General features: G+C 48.6%; 1 protein-coding gene across 11 annotated transcripts; it reads right to left on the bottom strand.

Moving 5' to 3' along the window:
- Positions 1-165: 165 nt before the first annotated feature.
- On the bottom strand, positions 166-19,184 carry LOC125929163 (cytochrome P450 4F3). Of its 11 annotated transcripts, none has more exons than XM_049640102.1 (13): positions 18,958-19,013; positions 18,493-18,685; positions 16,419-16,563; positions 13,544-13,597; positions 13,323-13,450; positions 11,355-11,476; positions 10,346-10,616; positions 9,165-9,231; positions 8,846-8,975; positions 1,330-1,463; positions 1,169-1,233; positions 901-983; positions 166-509 (listed from the first exon to the last, which is right to left on the bottom strand). In XM_049640102.1, the coding sequence occupies exons 1-13, from the start codon at positions 19,011-19,013 to the stop codon at positions 332-334; spliced, it is 1,626 nt and encodes a 541-aa protein (XP_049496059.1). In that variant the 3' UTR covers positions 166-331. The 11 variants fall into 11 exon arrangements, with proteins under 11 accessions (XP_049496059.1, XP_049496050.1, XP_049496051.1 ...); XM_049640094.1 differs by lacking the exons at positions 16,419-16,563; positions 18,958-19,013 and adding exons at positions 14,667-14,811; positions 15,376-15,496 and having other exon boundaries at positions 167-509; positions 18,493-18,655; XM_049640101.1 differs by lacking the exon at positions 16,419-16,563 and adding an exon at positions 14,667-14,811 and having other exon boundaries at positions 168-509.
- Positions 19,185-27,868: the final 8,684 nt, after the last annotated feature.

Here is a 27,868-nt window from a genome sequence, read left to right as displayed (position 1 = left end):
CATAGATTTGATTTTGGGAGAATGCGCAATCAGCATGGGCGCGTGCCTGTGGTCAGCTGGAAAGGCTATCAAGGTCTTGTGCTCACACACCCTTCACCCCACCCCCACCCCTACTCCCACCCCTCCACCCCACCCCTACTCCCACCCCTCCACCCCACCCCACCCCTACTCCCACCCCTCCACCGCTCCCTGCGTTCCGCAGGTCCCGAGCGCCCCCTGCTGGCTGTCAGTGGCGCTCTAGCAGAGGAGACCACACAGCTCTAGTCCTGGGAATCCGCCAGGGGGCGTGTATAGGGTCGGGGTGGATCCCAAGCCAGGGGGAGCTGGCGGGTCACTGGGGGCCCGCGCTCAGCGGCTCCACCCGCAGCCAAAGCCCGCCCTCGGCGCGCAGGATGAGCTCCGGCTTCCTGCGCGGCTCCTCCTTGTCGGGCAGGACCCGAAAGCGCAGCAGCGTGAGCGCCAGGACCACCTTTATCTCGGTCAGGGCGAACGTCTGCCCGATGCAGTTCCTGCGGGCGGCAGTGGGCACTCACTCGCTAGGGACCCCAGCAGGTCCCGTCGCGCCCCGAACCTGGCCCGGGACCGCCAGCCCCGCCCGCAGGGATACCGGAGGGGACTAACCGTGCCCGGGACCCCCATACGGGGGTCCCTGAGCTTGGCTCAGATCCCAGCCCTGAGCTCCCAGACAGAGGGAAGGGGCTCTGAGCACACCGCGGAGCCCTCCTTGGACCCAGCCACCCCGCACTGCCCAGGCCTTTACCCCCAACCTCTGGAGGAGGGGAGAGAAGGAGAACCATCCTCAACACCCCCTTTCCCGCCCCCACAGCCACGTCTGGGATCTCAGGCCCAGGCCCCTGCCCTCAGCACCTCATCCCCTCCTCAGATGCCCGCTGCGCTCACCTGGGCCCCGCGGAGAAGGGAATAAAAGCCAGGGAAGACCTTTCCTTGATGTTTTCTGGGTCAAAGCGGAAAGGATTGTATACCTGGGGGCGGAGAGAGGTGGGACTGTTGGATGGGGTTTCCCAGGACAGCCGGCTTTGGAGACACAGATGTGCTTTTCATGGAGGGAGCGATTTGCCAGGTCAGAACCCTAAGCCCTCCCTTAGGTCCCGCTAGGGAAGTGGCCAAGGATGAGGGTGGGTGGAGGGGAGGGAGGGGGAGGCAGCACCTCAGGGTCTGGCCACACGGATGGATTGTGGTGGGTCCCGAAAATACTAACGAGGCAGATAACACCTGTGGGAGGGGAGGGGCCAGTCAGGAAGGGTTTCACCCTGCCTGATGGGTCCCTCCTCCTGCCCACGAGGCTCCTCCCCCTGGTGTTGTGGGCACCTTTGGGGATGACCCGGCCATCTGGGAGCACGACGTCCTGGGTACAGCAGCGGGAGACGACTGTGACCGGGGGGTGCAACCGCAGACTCTCCTTGATGCACATGGTCAGGAAAGGCAACTGGGCCAGGTCGTCCCTAAGGACCCCTCCCCCCCGCCCCCGCAACAGTTATCCAGGGAGCAAAAACAGAGACCCTTACCCCCCACCCCCACCCCCGTTCTCTACTGCCCCATGAGATCATCTCTCCCTGTAACAAAATAAATTCCAGATGGATCAAATATCTCCAAACCCATTAAGTTGTGCGCCTTAAAGATGTACAGCTTTTTAATGTGTCCATCACACCTCGATAAAGTGATATTTGGAAAAGAAGGGCAGTGTCACAGAAATAGGAGAGGAAATTTAGCTGGGTATTTTTAGAAGGTTTTCTGTGCAAAGCACAACACCCAAAATCCAACAATAAAAAGGTTTACGATTTTGCATAAAAATTAAATATTGTTTACTGCAAGAGAGCAAAATCAAAAGGCAATGAGTAGGAAACAAAAGAAACAGATCCAATGTTTTATTTCTCATGGTATTAGAGATCCTAGCTAATGCAATTAGACAAGAAAAAAAGAGAGTAAGGCAATCTGAAATGTGGGGGTAAGTGTGTCATTGTTGGCAGATAGTGATTCTATGCTTAGAATACACCAGAAATCTTTTATAAACCTTGAAGATCCAGTAAGGGGGAGTGGGGGTGAATTCTTTTTCTTTAATCCCCTTCAATTTGTGTGGTGATGTAAATTTTAATGATATAGTTAACTGGCTCAAAACTGGAAAATTATAAAACACCATTCTTACGACTCAACTCACTCATTTCCCATCCCAAAATAACCTCATGCCTAGGTTATTTTTTTTTTTAATGTATCCTTCCAGAGCTACTTTTTTGCATTAAAAAAAAAAATTATACAGTAGCATACTATATACTATACACACTGCTCTTTATCTTTTTCAGGCAACAGCACAGCAATCTCTTCTTGTATATTTCCTGGGACTTTTGTCAAAAATAAGGGCTTCCTTATTCTGGAGCTATAAGATAATTTCCCACAGTTTTCTCTAAAGCATTTAAGGCACTTTTATTTTTTATTTTAAATTTGATTCCATCCTGGGGCACCTGCGTGGCTCAGTAGGTTAAGCATCCAACTTCGGCTCAGGTCACGATCTCATGGTTTGTGAGTTTGAGCCCCACACCAGGCTCTGTGCTGACAACTCAGAGCCTAGAGCCTGCTTCAGATTCTGTGTCTCCCTCTCCTCTCTGCTTCTCCCCCACTCATGCTCTCTCTTTCTCTCTCTCTCTCAAAAATAAATAAACATTAAAAATTTTTAAATATTTGATTCCATCCTGATGTTGTCATGTTACAATACATGAGAAGCAGGTTGAATTAACTTTTTTCTGGATAGCTCCCCAGTTGTTCCAAAAGCTTTTATTAAAAACATGTTTTTGGATACAAGACTCCATACTTAGTATTTACTATGTTCACTGGCACAAAATGTATATGCATATGAAAAAAATTGTTTTTCTATGTTGAAATAACAACTAATTAGAAAAAATAAAGGAAGAAGAAGAAGAAGAAGAAGAAGAAGAAATAAATACCTGGATTAAACTTAGATATGAAATCTCTATATTCCAAATGAATTTATAAATTTCTCTCAATCCCAATAAAAGATATGATTCACCATAGCAATGAAAGTATCTTAGGGTTGTGGTGCCTGGGTGGCTCAGTCATTTAAGTGTCCATCTTTGGCTGAGGTCATGATCTCAGTGCTCGTGAGTTCAAGTCCCACATCAGGCTCTCTGCTGTCAGCACAGAGCTCACTTCAGATCCTCTGCCTCCCCCTCCCCCACTAGAGCATGCACTTGCTCACTCTCTCTCTCTCTCTCTCTCTCTCAAAAATAAACATTAAAAAATATATCTTAGGGTTAATTTAACCAAAAATGTATAAGATCTCTAAGAAAAATTTTGGACTTTATTAAAAGACTAAAGAGTATTTCAGTATCCAAAAATGGGGTATTTCTTCCACATTCTAGAATGGTATGCATTCATATTATGAAGTAATCTGTTTTCCACAAGTCAATCATATATTCAAGTCAACCTATAGAATATGTTCAATTCAAATGAAAATCTACCTGGTAGTTTTAAGAACTTGATAAACTTAATCCAAAACGTTTCCAAAAGAATAGAAGATCATGAAGTGCTAGGTCATTTTAAAAATGAAATATTAAAGAGGCACCTGGGTGGCTTGGTCGGTTAAACGGCCAATTTCAGCTCAGGTCATGATCTCACGGTTTATGAGTTTGAGCCCCACATCAGGCTCTGTGCTGACAGTTTAGAGCCTGGATCCTGCTTCAGATTTTGTGTCTCCCTCTCTGTCCCTTCCTTGCTCTCTCTCTCTCTCTCTCTCTCTCTCAAAAATAAACACTAAAGAAAAAATATTTAGTGAAATATTAAAGAAGAGGAACTCACTCTACCAGGTATTAAGACTTATTACAGGGGCGCCTGGGTGGCTCAGTCGGTTAAGCGGCCGACCTCGGCTCAGGTCATGATCTCACGGTCCGTGAGTTTGAGCCCCGCATCGGGCTCTGTGCTGGCAGCTCAGAGCCTGCAGCCTGTTTCAGATTCTGTGTCTCCCTCTCTCTGACCCTCCCCCATTCATGCTCTGTCTCTCTCTGTCTCAAAAATAAATAAACATTAAAAAAAATTTTAAAGAAGAAAAGACTTATTACAAAGATGCAGTGATAAAACAAACAAACACACAAACAAACAAAAAACAGTGTGGCATTGCTGCAAAAATAGGAAAATAGACCCATGGAACAGGAGAGACAAGTAAGTGAAGCCCTAACATCTGGTAAGAAAAGCCCACAAAACCCTAACATAAGGCTAGACAGTATGACTGTAAAAGAAAATTTGGACAAATCTGTCTCCATAACAATTAACTAGAAGTGCCCCTCAAAAGTCAAAAGGCAATCTTTAAATGAGTTATTGTAAGTAAATATGAAAAAAAGAGAAAAACTCAAAGAGAAAAATAAAGATGAGTACTAATCACATAACAAGAAATACAAATGGCTTATCAATGTATGCAGAAGAATGATCAGAATGAACATTTTATTTTTATTTATTTTTTTAGAGGGGAGGCAGGGGACAGTGTGGAAGAGTGGCAAAGGGGGAGATTGAGAGAGAGAGAGAGAGAGAGAGAGAGAGAGAATCTCAAGCAGGCTCCACACTCAGCACAGAGCTCAGTGCGGGTCTCAGTCCCATGACCCTGGGATCATGACCTGAGCTGAAATCAAGAGTCAGATGTTCAACTGACTGAGCCACCCAGGCACCCCTGAATAGACATTTTTTTTAAAGAGACACACAAATGATGAATAAGTACATGAAAAGATGCTCAAAATCATTAATTATCAGGGAAATCCAAGTCAAAATCACAAGGAAAAATCACCTCACACCTCACAGCTGTTAGCACGGCTATTACCAAAAAGACAAGAAATAACAAATGCTGATGAGGATGTGGAGAAAAAGGAACCCTGGGCACTGTTGGTGGGGTTTTAAATTCATGCAGCCACTGTGGAAAATAGTACGAAGTTTCCTCAAAAAAATTAAAAACTACAACTATCATGCTATCCAGCAATCTCACTTCTGGGTAGTCATCCAAAGAAGATGAAAACACTAACTCAAAAAGATATACGTAAACTTATGTTCATTGCAACATTATTTATGATAGCCAAGGTTATGAAAAACAACTGTGTCCATCAATAGGTGAATGGATAAAGAAAATGTGATATATACATGCAGTGGAATATTACTCAGCCATAAAAAGACATCTTGCCATTTGAGACAACATGGAGGGATCTTAAGGGCATTGTGCTAAATGAAATAAGTCAGAAAGAGAAAGACAAGCACTGTATGATCTAACTTATGTGTAGAATCTGAAGAAATGAACAAACAACAACAAAAACAATCTCCTAGATACAAAGAATAGGTTGGTTGTTGTGAGGGGTGGGGGTGGGGGTGTAGGTAAGCAAATGGGTGAAGGATAACTTTCAGTTATAAAATAATTAAGTCATAGGGATGTAATGTATAGCATTACATAGTTACTGTATTTTAGTTAATAATACTGTATTGGCTATAGTTGACTATAATTAATAATACTGTGGTTAATACTGCTGTATTGCATATTTGGAAGTCGCTAAGAGAGTAGATCTTAAAAGTTCTCATCACAAGAAAAAAAATTCTATAATTATGTATGGTGAAAAATGTCAGCAAACTAATTGTGGTGATCATTTTGTAATATATACAAATACCAACTCACTTTTTGTACACCTGAAACTAATATGATGTATATAAATGATACCTCAGTATTTAAAATGTTGGGAGTAGCCCCCAAAATGTGCAAAAGATGTTCAACCCCTTATTTAAATAAATATTCATTAAAAGAGGAAATATGAAAAATTGGCAAAGATTTAAAATTCAATACAATAATTCTATAGGTATGGGAAAGGTGGTAACATCAAATTCAGCTGATAGGAACAGATCTGAAATAGCTATTAAAATGACAAAAACTGAAACTGTCTTTGACTCAGCGATTGTCCTTCTGGAAATTTGCAGTGGAGAGACCTTTACATGTGTAAGCGTGGCCCAGTGTTCACAGATTCTGACTTATTGTTTGTTTTAGTAAAAAAGTAGAAACAATCCAAATATCCATCAATGGGAGATGTTAAGAGAAATTACAGTACAGCCATATGTTAGAATATCACACAGCAATCAAAACAGGAGGAAGTAGGGGGCATCTGGGTGGTTCAGTTGGTTGAGCGTCCAACTCTTGATTTCAGCTCAGGTCATGATCCTAGGCTTGTGGGATCAAGCATTGGGCTCTGTGCTGAGCATGGAGCCTGCTTGAGATTCTCTCTCTCACCCTCTTCCTTACTCCTCTTTCCTGCTTGCATGCTCTCTCTCTCACAAATAAAAAATTGTTTTTAATTTTTAAAGGAGGAATATGGGGGACACCTAAGTGGCTCAGTCAGTTAAGCCTCCAACTCTTGGTCTCAGCCCAGGGCATAATCTCACAATTCATGGGTCAAAGTCCCACATTGGGCTCTGCATGGGCAATGGGCATTGGCTCTGCATTGGGCTCTGCTTGGGATTCTTTCTCTGCCCCTCCTCTGCTTGCACTTTCCATCTCTATCACTGAATGAATGAATGAATGAATGCGGGGAATAGGGTTCACAAGTCCTATCACACACTGTAGGATGAAAGGAAAATCAGAACAGAGACTCTGGAAAGCAATTCAACAATGTCTACTCTAATTGAGAACACTAACATAAGTGTCCTTAACAAAGGGGTGAACCAAGTAAACCACTGAAAGCTTTGCAGCACACAGAGAGAAGGAGCTATAAGACACACTTTTGAGTGAATGGAACAAGTTACAAACAGTATGTATATGGAAATGCAAAATGTGTTAATGGACAAAAAGATTATATAGATGATAGATGATAGATAGGTGATATAGGTGATAGATGATGGATAATAGATGATAGATAATGATAGATAATAGATTATAGCTAAATAGATGATAGATAGATTGATAGATGATAGATGATATAGATGATAGATAGATGGATGATACATAGATAGATGATAGATAGTTATTGATAGATAATAGATAGATAGATAGATAGATAGATAATTATGGAAAGAGACATAGCAAATCAATGAGTCTAAAAGTTTAAAAACCGCTCAGGAGACAGAAAGGGGATTAAGTTGGCAGGGGAGGATGTTAATGATAACCATAGTCTCCTTTGTAACGTCTCAGAACAAGAAGAACTTGTTCTCATCATTGCCTTTGTAATTCAAAACTATTTTTCAAAAACTCATATTCTGGGAAAAGGAAGAGATCTCAAGGATAGGTTGTTAATGTGTAGACCTTAATTCCCACTTGGAAGGGGAGAGGAGATAGTTTTCATATAAATGTGGGTATAAAGATAGATGTCTTCTGGAAGGATACACAGAAAATCACTGACAAGTGTTCCTCCTAGGGCAAGGATTTTTTTAAAAGTTCATTTCTACTCTAAACTCTGTTTTATATAGTCTTTTTTTTTTTTTTACCAAGTGTATAATTTTGTTTGAAGTCTTGTTGAAAAAGCTTAAAAATATTTCCCTACCTCACAGGACTGCTGTGCTGAGCAAAGGCTTGGAATGGAAAATATTACGTAAAAAATGCCTGTCCAGTCCAATGCCTCTTCAACATCCCCCAGACCCTGGCCTGTCCCAGGCCTCAGAATCCTTTTCCTGGTCCCCATGCAACAGCTTGTCCTCTCCAGTATGTTTCCCACACTAGCCCTAGAAAGATCTTCCTGGGGGGTGCCTGGGTGGTTCAGTTTGTTGAGTGTCGGATTTCATCTCAGGTCATGATCTCAAGGTTCAAGTGATGGAGTCTTATGTCGGGCTCTCCAGTAAGCATGGAGCTTACTTAAGTCTCTCTCTCTCTCTCTCCCTGTCTCCCTCCTTCCCTCTCTCTTCTCCCTCTCCCTCTTCCATTCCTCCCCTCCTCTTCCCTTTTGTCCACCCTGTCCTCTTGAATTAACTGCACCCCAACTGTACTCAAGGTTCAAGTGATGGAGTCCTATGTCGGGCTCTCCAGTAAGCATGGAGCCTACTTAAGTTTCTCTCTCTCTCTCTCTCTCTCTCTCTCTCTCTCCCTGTCTCCCTCCTTCCCTCTCTTTTCTCCCTCTCCCTCTTCCATTCCTCCCCTCCTCTTCCCTTCTGTCCACCCTGTCCTCTTGAATTAACTGCACCCCAACTATACTCAAACACCTACTGATCATCACTCAGGGTCTCAGCTGAGGCACTCTCTCTACTCTTATCCTTGCCTCTCTTACTCTCCATCCTAGCCCTGCCCAGGGGGTGGACCCAGGGTGTCCTGACCTGAGTCTATTCCCCCACCAGGCTGGAGCTCCAGGACACAGAATGGGCTGGTAGAATTGGAGATGGCACACAACTGGGGACAGAAAGACAGCACGGCAGTGTTCTCTGAATGGGGACAGGATGAATGAAGGTGTTCCTGGACAAGAATTGAATGATTTCAATCCCTAGGTGTCCCCCATGAATCCTGGACTGAACGGTATTGAAGGAATTAGGAGGCAAGAGACAAGCAAACACTCAGGGAGTGAAGATATTGGGGGGGCGGAGAGAGTGTGATTTAGGAGAGAAAAGTAAGGGAGTGGAGTGGAAGTTCACTTACAGAATATGTACTAAGTGGTATCATCTGCCTTCATAATTGTCAATAATTCTCTTAGCAGCCCAGATCTTTCTGTCACTTTCCCCTGCTCTCCAGGCTAGGTACCAGACCGCTGCCTCTGGATTCTGCTCCTAGTCTCTCTAAGCAATAATGACACAATCAACAAAAAGTTCTTTCCACTTTCCCAGCAGGGGAGCAGAGCCAATGAGAGGGGTTCCAGAACAGGACATGAGGACCTGCACTCACCATTCAATCTCTTTAGGCTCACGGTCCCTCAGGAGCTCTTGCACCTCCTGCCGACAGCGCTCCTGATACTCTGGGTGCTTCGCAAGGTTGTACAGGACCCAGGAGAGACCACTGGCCGTGGTGTCATGGCCTGAGAGGCAGCCAGACAGGCTTGGGTCTGTGGGCTTGTTCAGCACCAGAGGGCGGACAGCGCCCTTCGTTAGGGCCCCCAGGGAGGATGGGGAAGATGGGGTGGGATGGGGTGGTCCAGGGCCCACCTGCCAAGTCCCTGGGATTGGACAGACTCCTACCCCCTGCAGTCCCACACTGGGATGCTTACCCCCAAACATGAAGGTGTCAGCTTCAGCTCGGATATCCTCATCTGACAATTGTTTTCCATCTTTGTCCTGGAGAGAGTATAAGACCACTCCACCCCACCCACCCACACACACAGCAAGTCATATCCACTCTGAGAGCTCATAAGCCTAACTTGAGACAATCTCTGAAGCTCCATTATCCATCCAGAAACTATTACCAGAGGCCCCACCCCACAGGCCTTCTCCTCCGTGGCCTCTTTGCCTCCTGTTTTGTCCCTGGTGAGAGGGATCAGTGATCCATGAATATCTTCATGTTTCTACATGATGAGGACTTACTGGAAAGAAGTTATTGGCCACCTGGATTACAGGAGACTGAATGACAACTTCCCTTGGAAGTTGGAAATGAGCATTGCTCCAGAGCCATTTGCTCTCATTCTAGGATAGTAAATCCAGAGATTCCTTATCTCCCCTGGTGATAAGCCAACAGAACCTGTAGACTTTGCCTTCTCGGTGAAGACAATTGGTTTATACTCCACAACACTTTTCTCTACTTCTCTCTCTCTTTCTCACATACACAGAAGGAGAAGGAGAAGGAGGAGAAAGAAAAGGAGGAGGGAGGAAGGGAGGAGGAGGGGGAAGGGGAGGGGAGGAGGACAAAACATAGGCAGACGAGGAGGAGAAGAAGAAGAAGGGGCAGATGTATCAGCAGTCCTATATAAGTTCCAAGATTCATAATGTAGAGGTACCTCTCCTATGATGGAAGCATGGTTGGTTGCATGTACAGATAAAAGCATCATGTAGCTCTCAGAAGAATTTTAGAATGAGGAACCATGGCTACAATTCTACTATGGCCACCCTTATTTCATTTCTGTGAGTAACAAATGGGCTTCTCTGGATTCTAATATACAAATAAATAAATACACACGCGCACACACACACACACGCATACACACACACACACGCACGCACGACTACCTTATTAAGTAGAGTAAAATCTCAGGCCCTTCACAGTTGCAGACTTACAGTCCCCTGCAGGTTATATTCCATAAAGTCATCTCTAAAACATATCCCTAATCCATCCCTCCTTTCCTCAAACACCACCCATGACTCCCCAGTGCCCTCTGGATCAAGTCTAAGTCTTCAATTTGAAATCTGAAATCAAGGTCCGTTCTACCATTTGAATCCAGATCCCAGAGAAACCCACCTTGGTCAGCAGGAGCACATCAATGAAGTCCAAAGTCTTGGCCTTAGCCTTGGCCTTGAGGAAGTCATCAACACCCTCATCGGGGAGAGTGCGGCGCCGTTCCTGGATGACAGCATCTGTGAAGTTGTGCACCAGGCGGCAGGCTCTGCGGAAGCGTTGCCCATCTGAAGTGAGGTAGTACAGGAAGTCCATGTGCATGAAGATCTGCTGGTGCCGTTTTGCCACAAGGGCACTGAGCTCTAAGATGGCAGCAATATATTCACTAGGCTTCCTGCAGGATGAGGGCATGAAGGAAAGTAACAACTTAGCTCACCTGAAGGCTGAGAAAATGCCTGCTACCAGCAGCTGGGAGATATGGCCCATCAGAAAACTGAGTATCCAGGAACTGATGGCCCCACAGATACATGGTGGGGATGATCCAGGACACATGACCCTCCAGACTTTCTTCTCTCCCTGATTCCCATTTCTGTGAGCTGCCTCCATGAACCCAGAACCCAGCTGACACATTATGCATCTCTCCTCTCTCTCCATACAGCTCAGACTTCATCTTCTCCCATTTGGTCAATGGACCCAATCCCCTCTCTAATCTTGCATCCAATTTCACACCATCCATTGTCTACACATCAGTTGGTCTTCTCCAGACTCAGATGTCCAAGAACAGCTTTGCTCATGACCCTCACCTGCTCAAACCTCAGATAAAGTTCATACCCTTTTGCCTGGCTTTTGAATGTCCTTAAGATATAGCTCCTGCCAACCCTTCCAATCTCATTCCCAAGGTGGCTCCTTACTGTGGCACATGCTTTACTCATCCTAGTCCCTTGGCCTTTGTCAAACATTTCTGCTTACCTGAAAGGATCACTCTTTCTCTTTCCCTTCCTTGTCCTTCTTTGTCCAACTCTGATCCGTCTCCTCCAGGAAGTCCCTTCTGATTGCCCTGGTCATCCCTCCCCTCCCCATCTACTCCCTTGGATCTACAGTTCATGTTCCCAGGTCCTGAGCAAGCACTCACTCCTGGCAATTGCTGTCAAAACTGAAGACACATTTCTGCAGACTGTCCAGGGTCATGAGGCTGATGTGCTCAAACATGTCCAGACGGGTGCTGCCCTCTGAGACCAGGCGTTTCCACTTGGCCTGGGCAGAGAAGAAGGAAGAGCTGGGGCTGGGACCTGCCTCCTCTGAACCCCTCTCCAACACCAACCACCAAGAGGGGATCCACCAGATCCAGGCTCCTTGTCCTCCACCCCAGGCACCCATCCCCAGGGAGGACCAGGATTGGGTGGGAGTACAAACTCTTACTATTAAGACCCCATGGCTGAGAGTCAGAAGACCTGAGTTCAAATCCTGACTCTGCCTCCTACACCCCTGTGTGCCCTTGGTCAACTCACTGCTGCCTTCTGGACTCCACCTGTCAAAGCTTCAGTAACAGTTAATATGACTTGTTCTGTTGTCAGACAAACCACATTGGAATCCCAGCTCCACTCATTAGCTCACTTGCTAGCTGTGTGAATGCAGGCAAGCTCCCTAACTTCTCTGAACCTATTTTCACCACCTGTAATGAGGTAATAATAATCATCTTTACCTCATATGGTTGTGAAAATCAAATTAGACAATATATGTCATGGAATGTACACATAGATTCTGGTGTATAGTAAGTGCTTGAGAAATGTTAGCTTTCATCATCTTAATTGTCATAAATTAAGAAAAAATTCCCCTGTGTTGAAAGAGGCGATTCATGGGCCCCGAGCACCCCTCCACCTTTTTGCTGGGTATGCCCAAAAAAGGCAAGGCTCTGATATTCTTTACTTAGGCATTTCTCAGAGTTGCATTTTCAGCAAACACCCTTAAGGAATAAGGTAATATTTCCCCCACACAAATGTCAGGTTTGCTTTTAATTACCAGAAGTCATAGAGTCCCTGAACCTGGTATGCCTCTCCTGTAATGCAACTTACTGCATAAGTATTGAAGCCCACCTATGTTATCCTCACAGGATTTGGTGACTTAGAGAAAGAATGCAAACCAAGAAGTACGTGTGCTTGCTGTGCTATGAGTAATAAATTGTTCTTTGTCTCTGACACAGGAGTCTCGTGTCTTCTGGCACAATCCACAAAACCATAACAATCTCACTCCTTAGCTTGCAAGTGTGAAAATAATCCCAGACCCTTCACAAAACGCCCACTTCCAATTCTTCACTTCCTTATATCCACATCTTTTCAATGTGATTTTTCAGCAACTCCCATTAAAAGGTGGATGCTCTTTCACCACCTTTTGATTCTATAATGGCCTTTTGACTTGCTTTGGCCAGTCGACCATAGCAAAAATGACAAGGTGATCATCTTAAACCTAGATCTCAAGAGGCATTGAAGCCTCCTCTCAGTCTCCTGGAACCCTGCCTCAGCCATGGGAACAAGCCTGAGATGCTTTCTGGAGGGAGAGAATCACATTAAAGAAAGTTCAGTTGTCCAAGCTGAGACCACCCTAGATCAGCCTGCAGCCAGCCACTCCTCAAACATGTAAGAGGGCTGAGCCCAGATCTGCAAAGTACATACCTGACCCAGAGCTGATCACAGGCACATGTGATCCCATCCATGTCCAGAAGACCAACTGACTCACAGACAGGTTAGAAATAATAAACCCTTATTGTTTCAGACCAATGAGTTTGGAAGTGGTTCGTTAATTCAGCATAACTACTATGCAACCTTCATGGATAACCAAGTGGGTCTTCTTTGTAAGGGAAACATTGAAATTAACACCTTCTGAGCACCTGCTATGTGCCAGGGACATGAATACATTACATTATCTTGACTACCCTGCAAAGTGGGGACCATTATTCCCATTATATAGCTGAGAAAATTGAGGCTCAGAGAGGAAGAGCAATGGCCTCAAAGCTGTCTAGGAGAGCCAGAATTCCAGACAAGATATCTCAGAGCCTCCATCGCCCCCAAGACTTCAGCTGGGACCCTGGGTTCAAAAGACTCACATGCATGACATTTACACTGTCATTGAAAATCTTCACATAGTGCTTCAGGATGTTGAAGTGGAAGGCGGGTGTCAGCATGCGGCGATGGCTGCTCCATTTGTCACCAGCACTCAGCAAGAGCCCATCCCCTAGTAGAGGCAGCCGCAAGAAGTGGGCAAAGGCACTGCCTCCCCCTGGGTCCCCAAGGTTGTCCCCAGTCCCCTTCACCCACAGTTACTCACCCAGCCAGGGCTTCAAGAAGCTGTAGAAGACCGCGTCCTTGGGTGCAATGGCAGCTGACACGAATGAGGACCATCAGGGGTCATGGGGAGGGGGAGGGGAGGGGTTTGGGTTGGGGGAGTAGAGGGCCCACAGCCAGGGGAATTCATACTCCCTCCAAGACCAGCTTAGCAGGAATGGGGACAAGAGCGGAGGAAACAGAGTGGGGAGGTGAGGGGGCACCATACCAGGCTGCAGCACAGAGCAGAGCAAAGGCAGAGCCCATGGACACACCCCTATGTACTTAGATGCTCTCTAAAATGTGGCACAACGCATGTTGTGCCAGTCCAACATGTTCGAAACACATGAGCACAAATCAGCACTCCACAAAATGCCTTTACAGGGACCTAGGACATCGCATCTGTCCCAGAACTCTCTGACATCTCCTGACATGGCCCCAACACACGTTAACATGCCCTGGCATGAAACAACATGTATAACACACACTGACCTGATGCAGCATCCTCTGACATGGACCCAGAGACAATCTGACACGACCTCAGTCTGTCTCACAGATAGTCCCAGGCAGGACTTAAATACGATCCCACTAATGTCCCAGGCAGAGACCAGGTATGACCCAGCCATATCCTAAGACCTGCCCTGGACAAGGCTCACATAAGGCCTCAGCATTTCTCAGAAGGACTCGAGGTTCCAGACCTCAGACAAACTCCAAACATGGTCCAGACACAACCCACAGGAGAACCAGACAATCTCAAATAGCATCCTAGACAAAAACAGACAGACTCCCCACATGCCTTGAATATCCTTGACCACAGGTGAGCCCCAGACATGACTAAGGCCATCTTCATGGTTACCATGTACCATATGCCAGGTATAACCAGGTATAAAGTATATTGGCAGTAACCAGAACACAGGTGGAAACATAAACGTGACCAGACCTGGCCATACAGCAGATATCGCACAATCACACCCTAGGTGTGAGCAGACGTGACCAGAGATCTGGCATGTGGGGTCCAGGCAAGACAGAGGCAGTGGCGTCCCCACAACTGCATCTGGGTCACCCACCACGCTGTCGGCAGCACAGAGACTTCAGCAGTGAGCAAGCCATGGCCGTGGGGTGTCTACCTGGAGCAAAGAGCACAGGCTTGATGCAGGTGGGGTGGAAGATTCGGATGACTGCATGCCAGGGACCCACCCACCAGCAGCACACATCCCCATAGGTGCTTGCCAGGTTTTGTGTGTACAGAAGACCTTCCTCTGAGCTCTGAATCTGAAGAGAAACAAAAAGGACCCCATTCACAGTCTTTCTAGATGGCCAGATGGAAGCACCCTGCAGAGCAAAGACCCAGACCTGAGCCCTGTGCATCCTTTCCAGCAGCTCAGTCTCCTCCCGGAATCCTTCCCCAGACCCTTGGTAAAACAACTGGGGGTCTTTGGTTACAGGAACAAAAAGGGTCTTTCCCCCATTTGGATCCCAAACACCACATTCACCTGGCTTCTCCTCTCTCCTCATTTTTCATATAAGAAAACTGAGGCTCTGAATGATGAAGTCATTTGCCCCCAGTCTCCCAGATGGTAAGTGACCTGCCTGAGATCTGAGCCCAAGTCCATCAGAATTCCAGGACCTGACTTCTTAGCCATCAAACTGCTTTGAGCCCCAAAACAATAGCTCTGAGAACCTACACTTGCCAAGACTGGGTAATCAGAGCCACAGTGATTAAATGAGAAACTGACCCTGGGATGCAGTCCAAGAAAATTAAAGGGAGTTTTGCAACTTTTCCCCTGGAACTGTTGGGAATAAGCTCGCTTTCCCATGGGGGTTGAGTTTCTTTACCAGAATGAAAGTGAAGCCATCACAGAGGAAAACAGAACCGAAACAATGAAGACAGATTATTGATGATGTTATTTGAGACCTGGATCCAGCCATGCCTGAAGACAATGCTCCCTGGACTTCACTGTAAATAGATTTCCTTTCTTTGATTAGACCACATAGGGTTGAGTTTTCACCACTCACAACTGAAAAACACCTTGGCAGCCAGAGAGAGCTGGGTGCCTTCCCAGAGTCACCCAGAATTTGGGCGTTAAAGCTAAGGTTTCTGTTGGATGCTGCTTATTCCCCTGCTCAGCCTGGCCTGTCTGGAAGTACAAGAAACAGAAGCAAGTGAAGGGAGCTAGGCTGGGGTAGAGTCCCATCAAGGAGACTCCTGGGCCCTCAAGCAGAAGAGCAATGAACTTGGAGCAGACAAGATTGTAGAATAGGGTGGAAGGAACCAACCCACCAGAGGTGGGTGTCACAGAAAAGGCAGCGCAGGTATTCTGCCAACACTTGTTGCTCTGGGGATGGAGATGGGTGGGACTGAGGCCAGCCCTGGCAGGGGACCTCAGATGCTATCGATGTCCATCGCACCACTCTGCCCTCTGCTTTAAAAAAATTTCTGCTTGTCATTCCATACCCAGTTCCAATAATTCCTCCTCTAGGAAGTCTTCCAGCCTGCCCCAGCAGAGGCCTTGATTCATCTCTGGGATGACACAGCCATGTCCCTCTGGCCAATTCCTTACCTCACCAGGTCAAGGACCTCTCTGTCAACCCATCTCCTCAAGATTGAGGGTTCCTCCAGGACTGAGCCTTGGATTGAGGGCTCTTGGGGTCCCAGTGGTGCCCAGGACACCAGGGTTAGGGTGGGGGATTAGACAGAAGTGGAAGAAGGAGACAGTGAGATGGGGATTGACAAACACAAGAAGGGAAGAGGAAGATGGCTGAGAGAGAAGGGGGAAGTGAGGCCAGTGACCTGCTGGTGTTGCGTGAAGCTTCGAGAAAGAGGGGGTGACAGCCATGGGTTGTGTCACAGCCCATCACCACAAGCTCTGCATGAGTACCTGAGGCATTGGTGATAGTCCGGATCATGTCAGGGTGGCACAAAGTGATAAGGGGTATGGTGGGGCCCAGCCACGTCACAAACCCCTTCGAGTAGGCGGCCACCAGCTGAGTTAAGACCCTCAAGCCCTGCTCTGTGGGGTGGACCTACAAGCAAAACAGGGGCCATCACCTCCACAGAAGGAGCCACGGCAAGTTCCCCTGCAACCTCTGCAGTGGTCAGTGTGTCCAGACTCCGCATAGATGGAGAAGATCTCTGTTTCTTCCTGCTCCTTCCCTTGGGGGCAGAGGGATCCCGGAAGACTCTCCATGTCCCAAGGGTCCCTCCCAGGACACAGGGAGAAGACATGCTCTCTGCCCCCAGAGAGGCCAACCTTGGCTTGAGAAGTCAGATCTTTCTTCTCCTGGGAGTCATTCCAATCTCAGGGAGGTGCCCACGGGAACAGCAGGGTGGCCTCACGTTTTGTACTGGGGCTCCTTCCCATGTCCTGTCATGTCCTGGCCAGTCCACACAGCCACCCCGTTCCCCAGATGGTGAAGGTGTGCAGACCTTCCAGCTCTGACAGACCCCAGGACACAGGTGTGAGCTCTGCCCATCAGTCAGGAGGGCAGCTCCCACCTACGTCCTCTTCTGCGCGCCAGCTTGCATGGTGCATCCCATCTGTCTGTCTGTCTATCTACCTCTACCTATGAACCTATGGACTATCTATGAACCTATCCCCTGAACCTATGGACTCCCCCATCAGCCGTGCCTTTTACAAATGAAGAAACCCAGGCCGCGTCCCCCAAAAGGAGAAGGAGGGGGGCTTGCCTCCCAGTGAGGCATCCTCTCCAGTCCCACGGGAAGCCCCATCCCGGCCTGACAAATACTTCCAGGTGCTCCAGACAGGTGAATACAAGTCATTTTCACTTTAGTGACTGTTCCCTGCTCCCTAAGAACACTGAGGCATTTGAGGAGATTGGCCCAGAGAGGGAGAGTGACTCAGCTGAGGTCACACAGCAAGAGGGACTGGAGGAGAGAAGAGTGACCAAGACCAGCCTCCATGGCCAAGCCCTGGAGCAGGGAGTGGAAACAGTAACTTTATAACATTCCTGCTGCCCCCAGGGTTTGTTAAGAACATTCCCAGACCCAGCATCTCAGGCAAACTTCACAATGAGCTTGGAATGCCCTCATTCCAAACTTGGCCATAATGAGCAGTAAAATAGCAGGAAGTCCTTCCCCCAGCTGTGGTCCTCATGCTGGGCAGTTAAGGAGAGCTGTGCTCCTCCCTCAGCCTGTCTGGGGATGAGAAGGGTTAGCCGCTCATCCCTTTGACCTTGAACATGGCAGGTAATGGCAAGCTCACCACCTATGTCATCAAACACTTACCTGAGTGCCTACTGTATGCCAGCTCCTGGGCTGGACAATGTAGTATCTGATCCCCAGAGCAACTATCCAGGTAAAGAGGTGGAAAATAAGGAACTGGACAATTAATTCTTTAAGTATGAGCAGACCCAGGTCAAAGGTCCCTGCAGGTGGGGAGTCAAAGAAAGCTTCTGTAAGGGGAAGTGAGTGGTTAACTTTATTCAGGTTGGGCAATGGGCCCATTGGGACATCTCAGCAGGGGAGTGTAGACTGAGAGGAAGCTTTCCTGGGGAGGGGTGTGGGTGGAGAGCTAGACCCCTGTGAGTCGAGGTGGGGAGGTCATAGGTAATTCCTGTAGGTAAGTGAGCAGACACAAGGGAATGGGCCAGGTAGGGAGCGGACCCTGGACAGTGCCCCTGAGAAGGTCCCTGGGGTAGCCACGGACACTGGGAATGCCAAGGGACCCTGCTCTGTGCAGCCCGCCCTGGGAGCCCTTCAGAGGGACATTAATGTGGGGAAGAGAGGCAGGAAATGGATCCCAAACAGGCTAGGGGTGCGAAGATGAAGATGTGGAAATGGCCTGGGATGAACGAGTGATTAAAGAACGGCTCCCTAGCCTTCCTCATTCTCTGCTGTCCCAGACCCCAGCCCCACCCCAGGTCCCCGTTCCCCACCCCTGGGAAAGTGCATCCACCCCGCTGCCCCAGGCCCGTCCTGCCACCCACACTCACCAGTCCGAGGTGACCCCAAAACCAGTTCCGCTTCGGGGGCTGCGGGAAACACCGGAGGCGGCAGCACGTGTCATAGAAGCTGTAGCTCCAGGCCAGGACGCGAGCCAAGAGCCAGGAAACCCCCACCAGCAGCAGGAGCAGCCATGGGGAGGCTGCCACCTGCCCGAGTCCCAGCCAGGACAGGCTCAGCATCCTGGAGGCAGAGGGGACAGATTTTCCTGAGGCCGAGGAAATGGGCCCAAGGGTGAGCTCTCTGGACTCTTCAGGAGCAGAGGGAGAGCCCCTCCCCCACACCGGGATGGAAGGGTCAGAGACTGAGAGGGGTAGGCATGGTGAGTGCTCAGCACTGGGCAAACGGTGATTCAGAGAGAGGAGGAGGACCTAGAGAATTCCAGAGGGAGAGGCAGAGTGAGTGAGAGGGAGAAAAAGAAAGACAGAGACATAGAGAGATAGCTAACCACCCACCAGTAGCCACTCTGCTCCCAGCGGCTCTCTGGAGCCACCCCACCCTTGGGCAGCATCCTTTGCTACCCAGGATCAACCCCCAGCCAGGTACCTTCAGACCACAGCAGCTTATCCACACAGCCTCCTCTCCCCTCCTCTTGGAAAGTCTTTGTCCCTGGAGCCTGACCTAGGGGACACTGGCAGTGACCAGGCTAAACCAGCCAGTCCCTGCCTGCCTGCTTACCTCCTCCCCACCTGGCAGTGGCCCAACTAGTAGGTGGGGGAGGGGGACTTCCGTGTTATAAAGAGAGAATGGGTTCTCAGAACTCAGCATCCCCCACGTGGGGGTGGGGGATCCGTTGATGGTTGGGCAAAGGTGACTCCTGGCCCCCAAGCTAACAGCCACCCCTGCCCTTTCAAGGCCAGCAGGGCACAGCAGGGAAAAGCTTGAACGTGAGAGTTCAGGTGCCATGGGGGCAGGGTCCAGCCAAGCCTAGTCCCAAAACATCTCTGGGGCTCCTCTCCATGTATGAGGCAGGTCAGAGGCATGCACCATTTCCCAGGGCAGAATCAGGAAGCCTCGGGCCTCCGGGCTGCACAGCCTGGCAGGAGTTCAAGTCCTGCCTCCAAGCAGCCTAGGGCCTGGGCTGACACAAGACCGCAGGGGGCAGGAACAAAAAGCCCTTCTGGCTGGGGGTTACTTGCATCAGACTCAGGGGGTAAAGGGCCCAGTGGGAAGAAGGCACCTGGAGGTGAGGGGGTGAGGCTGCAGGAGGCCAGGAGAGGGAGGGGGGCCCAGACAGAGCTGGGAGACCCTGCACGCAGTTCAGCCCCCTCCTGGCTGTGACCTTAGGCTGTGCCGGCCCTCTCTAGGCTCAGTCTTGCCATCTGGGAAATGGGATGTCAGATGAGGGCCTGAGAGGGGGACAGAAGACGGTTCCACAGGAAGGTAGGAAAGATCAGGGACCCCTAAAAAGATAAGTTGCCAAGAAAGAGCTCGTGACTAGTGTGTGTGCTGCTCTGTGCCAGCGTTCCACGTAAAGTAAACCTCCTGTTTGCAGAAGACTGTCTGTAAAGTGTGTCTACTATGTGCTGGGTACCGCAAAAAGTGTGCCTACAGTGTGTTGGGAACTCTACATGAAGTGTGCCTACCTCGAGCCAGGTACGTCGTATAAAGTACACCCACTGTGCGCCCCTTCTGTTTGACACAAATCCTGTCAACCTTATGCCAGGTGTTGACCGAAAGCATGCCTACATGTGCTGGGAACCCTCTATAAGGCATGCCTACTAAGTGCTAGGTGCTCTACATAAAGCACACCTACTGTGTGTTGGGTGTTCCATGGAAAGTATACCTACTGTGTGCCCGGTGCCCTCTTAGAGCTCTCCTACTGTGTGGCAGGTGCTTTACATAAAATAAGCATACTCTGTGCAAAGCACTTTACATAAAACATGCCTACTGTGTGCCATGTACTCTTTGCTGTGTACTCTGCAAACACCTTGACTACTGTGTGGCAGGTGCTCGACATTAAGCATGCCCACTGAGTGCCAGGCACTGTGCATAAAATGCTCCTTCTGTGTGCCAGGTACTCTATGTAAAGTAAACCTATTGTGCACCACGTGTTCTGCCAATGAGATAATGCAACATCTCCGCCCCCTCTCCCCCACACCTGCCAACTCTCTGGGCCAGTGCCCTGGAATCAGAGAGAGAGAGATCCAGGCGATGACATCCATAGGACGGAAGATGCCTATTTAACAGAAGAGCAAACTCTGGCCCAAGAGCCAGAAGGCCCAAAGATGCCTATTTAACAGAAGAGCAAACAGAAGAGGCTCAGAGAAAGCAAGCCTCTGGCCCAAGTTGCAGAGCTGGGAGGATCCCAGGTCTGTCACACTCCTAAGCCCAGGCCAAGCTTGGCAAAGCTAATGAGCAGGGGACAGGCAAAGAGTCGTCCTGACACGGGAAGAGTGCTGGGAAGACCCCAAACCTCCCTCTCCCTCTGGCCAGGGGGTCCAGGTGGCTGGTCCTAAAGCCATCAGTGGGATGGGTTGCACCCTCTTCCCACCCCACCCCCAGATTTCCTCCCCCTCCGTGGAGGCAGCCCTCCCCTGCTGGCAGGCCCATCCATATCAGGGCCAGGAGGCAAGGTCAGAGTACACTGATCCAGGCAGAATCCTGGACACACAAAGAGAAAGAGCACCCAGTGCCTAGAGTGGCTCAGCTCACTGTGCACCTACTGTGTGCCAGGAATGGGCAGGCAGCTACAGCAGGAATGGCATTTGTCCACATGAGCCACGATCCCGTTTTAAGCCCTGTAGATACATTAACCACGTTTTTCTCCCTATTGTACAGCTGTCCCAAGTCACACAGCCGGTGGAGCCAGCCTGGGCACCGGGGCAGCCCCCACTTCCCACTAGGCGCCCTGACGCACTCGGCCATGCTCCTTCCCCTCTGCAGATGGGCATTTCGTTAGCGCCACCTCCTAAGATAGCAGGAATAATTTTAAAAGCCGATGCACATAAAACACATAGGACAGAAGAAGGGCGGGCTTACTAAATGCCAGTCACTGTTCTCGCTGCTGTTGTTGTGGTGCAATTATTCAACAGCCCCACAATTCACGAGCCCGTTTTGACAGAGGAGGAACCAGAGATTGAGACAGGTGAAGCAATTGCTACAGCCCCACAGCTAATGAGGTGAATATGACAGCACAGATGGCAGCAGAGCCTAGAACATAGTACATGCTCATTAAATACCTGGGGATGAAAGAAAGGTTTGCAGCCATGAGTTCTAAGGATCGGTTACTCAGTGTGGTCCTCAGACCTCCACCGTAGGCATCACCTGAGAGCTTGCAGGAGATTCAGAATCTCGCACCCCGGCCCAGAAATATTGACTCCAAACTGCGTCTAAGTAGATCCTCAGGAAAAGTGTACATGCCTTCAAGCTTTAAGAAATGTTGCTTTAAGACCTCTGAGTCCAGGTTCTGCAGAGAAAGTGGGGAGTGGAAAGGCTTCACTTCTCTGATTCCCACTTTTATCTTGTTTTGTTTCAGTCATAACGTAAGGAGAAAAAAAATCTAAATCTCCAGGGGTTGTTCACACAACCACATGTCTACTGACCATCTGTTGTGTGGGGGGCACACAATTTTAGGCACCGGGAACACAGACTCCACTGTCAAGGGCCTTGCATCCGGTGGGGAGATGGGCGGTGATCCAGTAAATGATCAAGAACATAACAGACCGTGATAAGGGATGTGCCGGGGGGAGGGTCCCACCTTCAGCCTGGCATCAGGGTGAGCAGAGACCTGGAGGAAGAGGGAGAGTCACCAGGGGCAAGCGTGGGGCGGGATACCCATGCTGCACAAAAAGGCAGGTGGCTTGTTGTTCTTTTGACACGGGGGCTAAGAGCACACACATGCAAGATCACACAAGTGACCAAGACCAAGGCAGCTGGCAAAATCCGGCCCCATACTGAAGCTATAAGGAGGTGTTGAACTTTGATGTGCCATACCAAGGACTAAAACCCCAGAGGGCCTCTGGGCAATGGCCCCCAGCCAGACACAAAAATGCAGAGGTTGATCCCCCACAAAGGTCAACCCCCATCCCCCAACCCACAACCCCCAGTGATCAAGAATGCAGAGACTATTGGACCGGGGCTCCCCTGACTCTTGAGACAGGAAGCCTCAGGTGTGGACATTCTGCTCTGAGCCAGAGAAGGATCAGAGCGTCCCCAGTGGTCTCTCATCCAACAAGGAATGTCTCAGCTGCCAAATGGCACAAGCCTGGCTTATGCAATGGCCCCCAGCCACACACAGAAAGGCAGAGGTTGACCCCCCCTCCAGACGTCAACCCCCATCCACACCCAGAGCCAGGAAGTGGACAAGTGTGTGTCAGACCAGAGGTGGCAGTCACTCTGTGTGTGAGTCACCAGCTTTGGGCACAGCCTATCACCCCTCTGAGCCTCAGTCTTCATGTCTGTAAAGTGAGCTTGGTAAACCCTCACAGGGCAATGCAAGCATTCTATCAGACCCCATCAGGGAGAGTAGGGGAAAGGGCCTTTCAAAGTGACATGTGAAGGAAATGTTTCCATTTGTGACTACATGGGAGGACAGATGGACCTTGAGGGCATTATGCTAAGTGAAATAAACCAAACAGAGAAAAACAAGTACCATATGATCTCACTTATATGTATTCTTTTAAAAAAATGAACTCAGAAATAGGGAACACACCGCTGGTGGACAGAAGGGTGTAGGCAATGGGTGAAATGGGTGAAGGAGGTCAAAAGGTACAAATTTCTAGTTATAAAATAAATCAGTCCTAGGGATGCAATGCAAAGCTTCGTGACTATAGTTAATAACACTGTATTGTATATTTGAAAGTTGCAAAGAGAGTAGATCTTAAAAGCTCTCATCACGAGAATAAAAACAGTCTATAGCTACGTGTGGAGATGGGTCTTCACTACACTTATCGCGGTCATCGTTTTGCAATATATACACATGTGGAATCATGCTGTGCACCTGAAACTAATATAATGTTATATGCCGATCATACCTCAATTAAAAAATTGGCATATGAGTAATGAGCTCGTCTACGGCTAAAGCTTCTGAATATGTGTGTGGATCTGTGTGTGTGCATGTGTGCATATGCACTGAGAAAATTCCAGAAGAATCCACACATCACAGTGGAAGTGGAGAAAGTGGAAGTCGAGTCTTTATCCTTCTCACGTGCTACTAGTCTCACGCTTTCTCTCTCCCACACTGTGTTGCTATACTTTTTATCACGAAAACACAAATTTCAGAAACAAGGATTGTCACAGTGGGGGAAGGGGCACATGGTTGCTGCACAGAACAGGTGAGCAGTTTTTCTTTTGTGACACCATGAGACACCTCTCCCAGGAGTCAGCCTGGGGTCTCTCTACACCAAGCATGGAGGCTGCCTGGTGGCTGGAGTCTCTCTTTTCCTTTCCTCGGCCTTTGGGAAGGAACAGGTTCCGGATTCAGCCCAACAGAGTTCGGATCCCAGCCCTGCTCCTCGCTGGCTGTGTGACCTTGGACAAGTCACTTGTCCTCTCCGCGCTTCATGCCCTCCTCAGTAAGATGGAAAGGGGAACTTACACCTCCCAGGTAGTTTGTTCTTCAACAACAACAACAGCAACAACAAAAAAAACAGTACCAGAGACTCTATGCCAGTGATGGTGCTTCAACCCGAGACCCAGGATGAACAAAACAGATAAGGTCTCTGGATGGTGGTGCTCATGTCTGATGGGAGAAGCCGATGGGAAACAAGACCAAGTCAGATGGTGGGTGGTAATGAAGGAAATTAACAGAATGAGAACCAGCAAGTGACCAAGGAGGCAATCGGGGAGGGCTGCCCTGTGGAGGTGACCTCTGAGCAGAAACCTGAGTGACATGGAAGAGTGAACAGTGAATAACGATCGCTCTTTGCCCCTAAAGCCACAGCAGGACTGTAAACACCCGGCACACAGCGAGGTAATCAAATGGCTTGAAAACTCTGTCATTCCTCCTTCCTTCCTCAGACATGCTGAGGTAAACAAAGACAATAGAGGCAATTTCACTCAGTATCCATCTGTGAGGGAAGCAGGAACCAGCCCTGTAGGGAGATCCACGGTGGTGACATGTGGCCCAACACTCAAGCTGGAAATGGTTGTTCCATTTCAGTCGCTGTAATAAAGATCAGGAAACCCAACCAGCCCCCAAAGCATGTCAAGGGCCAGACCCATAAGCTGGAGTTTCCAGCTTCTTGGCATAAGGACCAGGAGAGCAAAGAAGCTGGCTTTGGAAAAAGAAGGCTGAAGGGAAACTTCAGGAAAGTCCTGGGGCCCCAAAATAGCTGCATCAACTTCCCCTGCACAGGACTTTTGGGGTGGTGCCAGCTCTGGAAAGTAGTCAGGCCACCCCCACCACTCCAGCAGTGGGGGTCGCCATCAACAGAGATCATCCCTGGAGGGTAAAAGGCTATTTCTCATGCAAAATCCAAGGAGGAGGGCCCCAAGGATGTCACAGAAAAACAAAAACAAAAACAGAAGGGCGTGCAAGGGAACAGGCAGGATTTTGCCCCCCTCCCATTCTGATGTCTGCTTAGCCAGCAGACAAGGGAGTCACCCTGGTGCAGAGGAACTGTTGAACCCCCCTCTGCGGAGACATGTGGAGTAGACACCAACCCAGGTCAAGACACCGGGCTACCACAGGAGCCTTTGGCCACCTCCCTACAGCCTCTTGGGGTCAAATGAGAATATGGCGTTGGGTCAGTGGTGGGCACCTGCAGGCAATCCGAGGAGATTAGAGAAATGGCGTCCATTCTCTGCCGAAGGCTACCTCCACTCTCCGTGACAGTTAAGCTCTCTGGATTCCAGAAATAGTTACTCTTTGGCCCCATCAACCTGGCAGTGGTGGCGGCTCTCAGCTGATGCTAGCCCCAGGACGCTGCACTAGCCTCCACGGTTTCCCTTGGCCCTGCCCATAGCTTTGTAAAGGGTTCCGTCTTCCAGTCACCCTTATTTAACCACTTAAGGTCCCTGCCCATTACAGGGTTTAGCGACTTCAAGATACACACAGTCACACCCTTACACACACACACACACACACACACACACACACCAATGCATCCACGCGTGCACACAGTGGCACGCTTACACACACACACTCACCGTGCACACACAAACACACATGCACACAGATTTACACACATGCTCCCATCCATGCACCCAATTACGTGGATACACTCACATACACACACCCTCGCACATGCATACACACAGTAGCACGAACGCACACACAGTCACACATACACTTAGACACAGACAGGCTCACACACATGTTGAATGGAGACCAGAGGCCAGGCCAGAGCCTGTTGTCCCCAAAATTTCCAGCAGAGGGCGCCGCCCACACACCCAAGAAAGGAAAGAGACCCAGAGCAGTTAGTGACAGCAGGCTCGTGTCCTTTAGAATCAATACACGCAGGTGCAGCAGAGTCCTGGGGATCGATGGGCTTCATGCCTCTCCTCATCCCTCTCTCATTAATTCACCATCACAGTCCTTAGCAGAAACTCAAAGCCTGTTTGTAGAGCAAGAGGAGACATTGAACACAGGTACGGCTCACTCTTTGGAGGAGTTAGCTGCATGGTGGAGGGAAGAAATGGTTCATTACTGGGAAAGTGGGTCAAGGGAAGGGACTTTTTAAGACTGAGGAAACAACAACATTTTCTGTGTTCCAATGGGAATTACCTAATAGAGTTCAGGATACATGATCAATATACAAGAATGTATACAGAAGATATTCTACCTAGAATATAGAACATAGAAATTCTATTTCTATATTCCAGGGATTAGAAAACTATGGTCCATGGACCAATCTGGCCTGTGGCCTGTTTTCGTATGGTCTATAAGCTAAGAGGTGTTTTTATATTTTAAGAGGACTGTAGGGGGCACCTGGGGGGCTCAGCCGGTTAAACATCCAACTTTGCTCAGGTCATGATCTCACGGTCTGTGAGTTCAAGCCCTGCATCAGGCTCTGTGCTGACAGCTCAGAGCCTGGAACCTGCTTCAGATTCCGTGTCTCCCTCTCTCTCTCTCTGCCCCTCCCCTGCTCACACTCTGTCTCTGTCTCTGTCTCTCCCTCTCTCAAAAATAAGACGATGGTAAAAGGAGACGAGGGGCAAGAAGAAGAGGAGATCCTGAATGGGATGTGCAAAGCCTAAAATGTTTACCATATGGTCCTTTGCAGAAAAGGAATGCCAAATCTGCTGGATAGAACCAATAAACAATTGGAACAATATTTTCATATACCCATTTTAAAGTATTATGCACCAGAAAAAGTGAAATACTGAGGTATAAATCTAACAAAATGTGTTCCAGATTTCTATGAAGAAAATTTTAAAACACTTGTGGAAGAAACCCAAGAAGGCCCAAATTCATGGAGAGATAAGCAATATTCATGGATTGAAAGACTCCACCTTGTGAAGATATTAAGGCTCTGGAAAAAAAAATTTTGGTTTATTTATTTATTCGGTGTGCGGAGGCGGGGGGAGGGGGGGGGGGCAGAGGAAGAAGGAGAGAGAATCCCAAGCAGGCTCCGCGCTGTCAGTGCAGAGCCCAACATGGGGCTCGAACCCACGAAACTTGAGATCATGACCTAAGCAGAAACCAAGAGTTGGACGCTTAACCCACTGAGCCACTCAAGCACCCCAATAGGAAAAGTAATTTTAGTTAAGAACTCGGCAAGAAAAACATGTTATTTTCAGCTTAGAATATACTAAATATTTATTCATTTAAGGTTGCAATGTTCCTTTCTTATCTTGCAGTCACTAGGCCTCCTGGGCCCCCCCATCTGTGGGCCCAGAAAGGTTTTGAGGCCCTGGACTCAGTAGCCCAGGGCAGGTACTCCTACAGCCTGAGAGGAGGGAGTCCGGGAGCGGCCGCTGTCCCAGGTGCTGAAGGAGGCCCTTCCACTCCCATCCCCCACCCCACCTTCTTTTCTCTCTTGGGGCCCTCGTGACCTCCACCTCTGGAAACACGTAAGCAAAAATGAAGTCCGGATCATGCCTCTTTAGACGGATTTTTTTTTTTTTTTAGTTCCTAGCTTCAAGGCCAGCTTGGCATCAAAGGCCCCTGAAGTTACTCAGAGGTAACTAGGGATATTCACAACTAACTGGATCTTCTTCTTTTCTTTTTCTTTTGATTTAAACATTCGTTATTGTAATTTTTTTATAATTTACATCCAAATTAGTTAGCATATGGTGCGACAATGATTTCAGGAGTAGATTCCTTAGTGCCCCTTACCCATTTAGCCCATCCCCCCCTCCCACAACCCCTCCAGTAACCCTGTTTGTTCTCCCTATTTAAGAGTCTCTTCTGTTTTGTCCCCCTCCCTATTTTTATATTATTTTTGTTTCCCCTCCCTTATGTTCACCTGTTTTGTCTCT

This window comes from Panthera uncia, chromosome A2 (assembly GCF_023721935.1).
Source record: "Panthera uncia isolate 11264 chromosome A2, Puncia_PCG_1.0, whole genome shotgun sequence".
NCBI classification, from domain to species: domain Eukaryota; kingdom Metazoa; phylum Chordata; class Mammalia; order Carnivora; family Felidae; genus Panthera; species Panthera uncia.
Note: the sequence above shows the minus strand (reverse complement) of the source record. Positions and strands in the feature narration are given on the sequence as shown.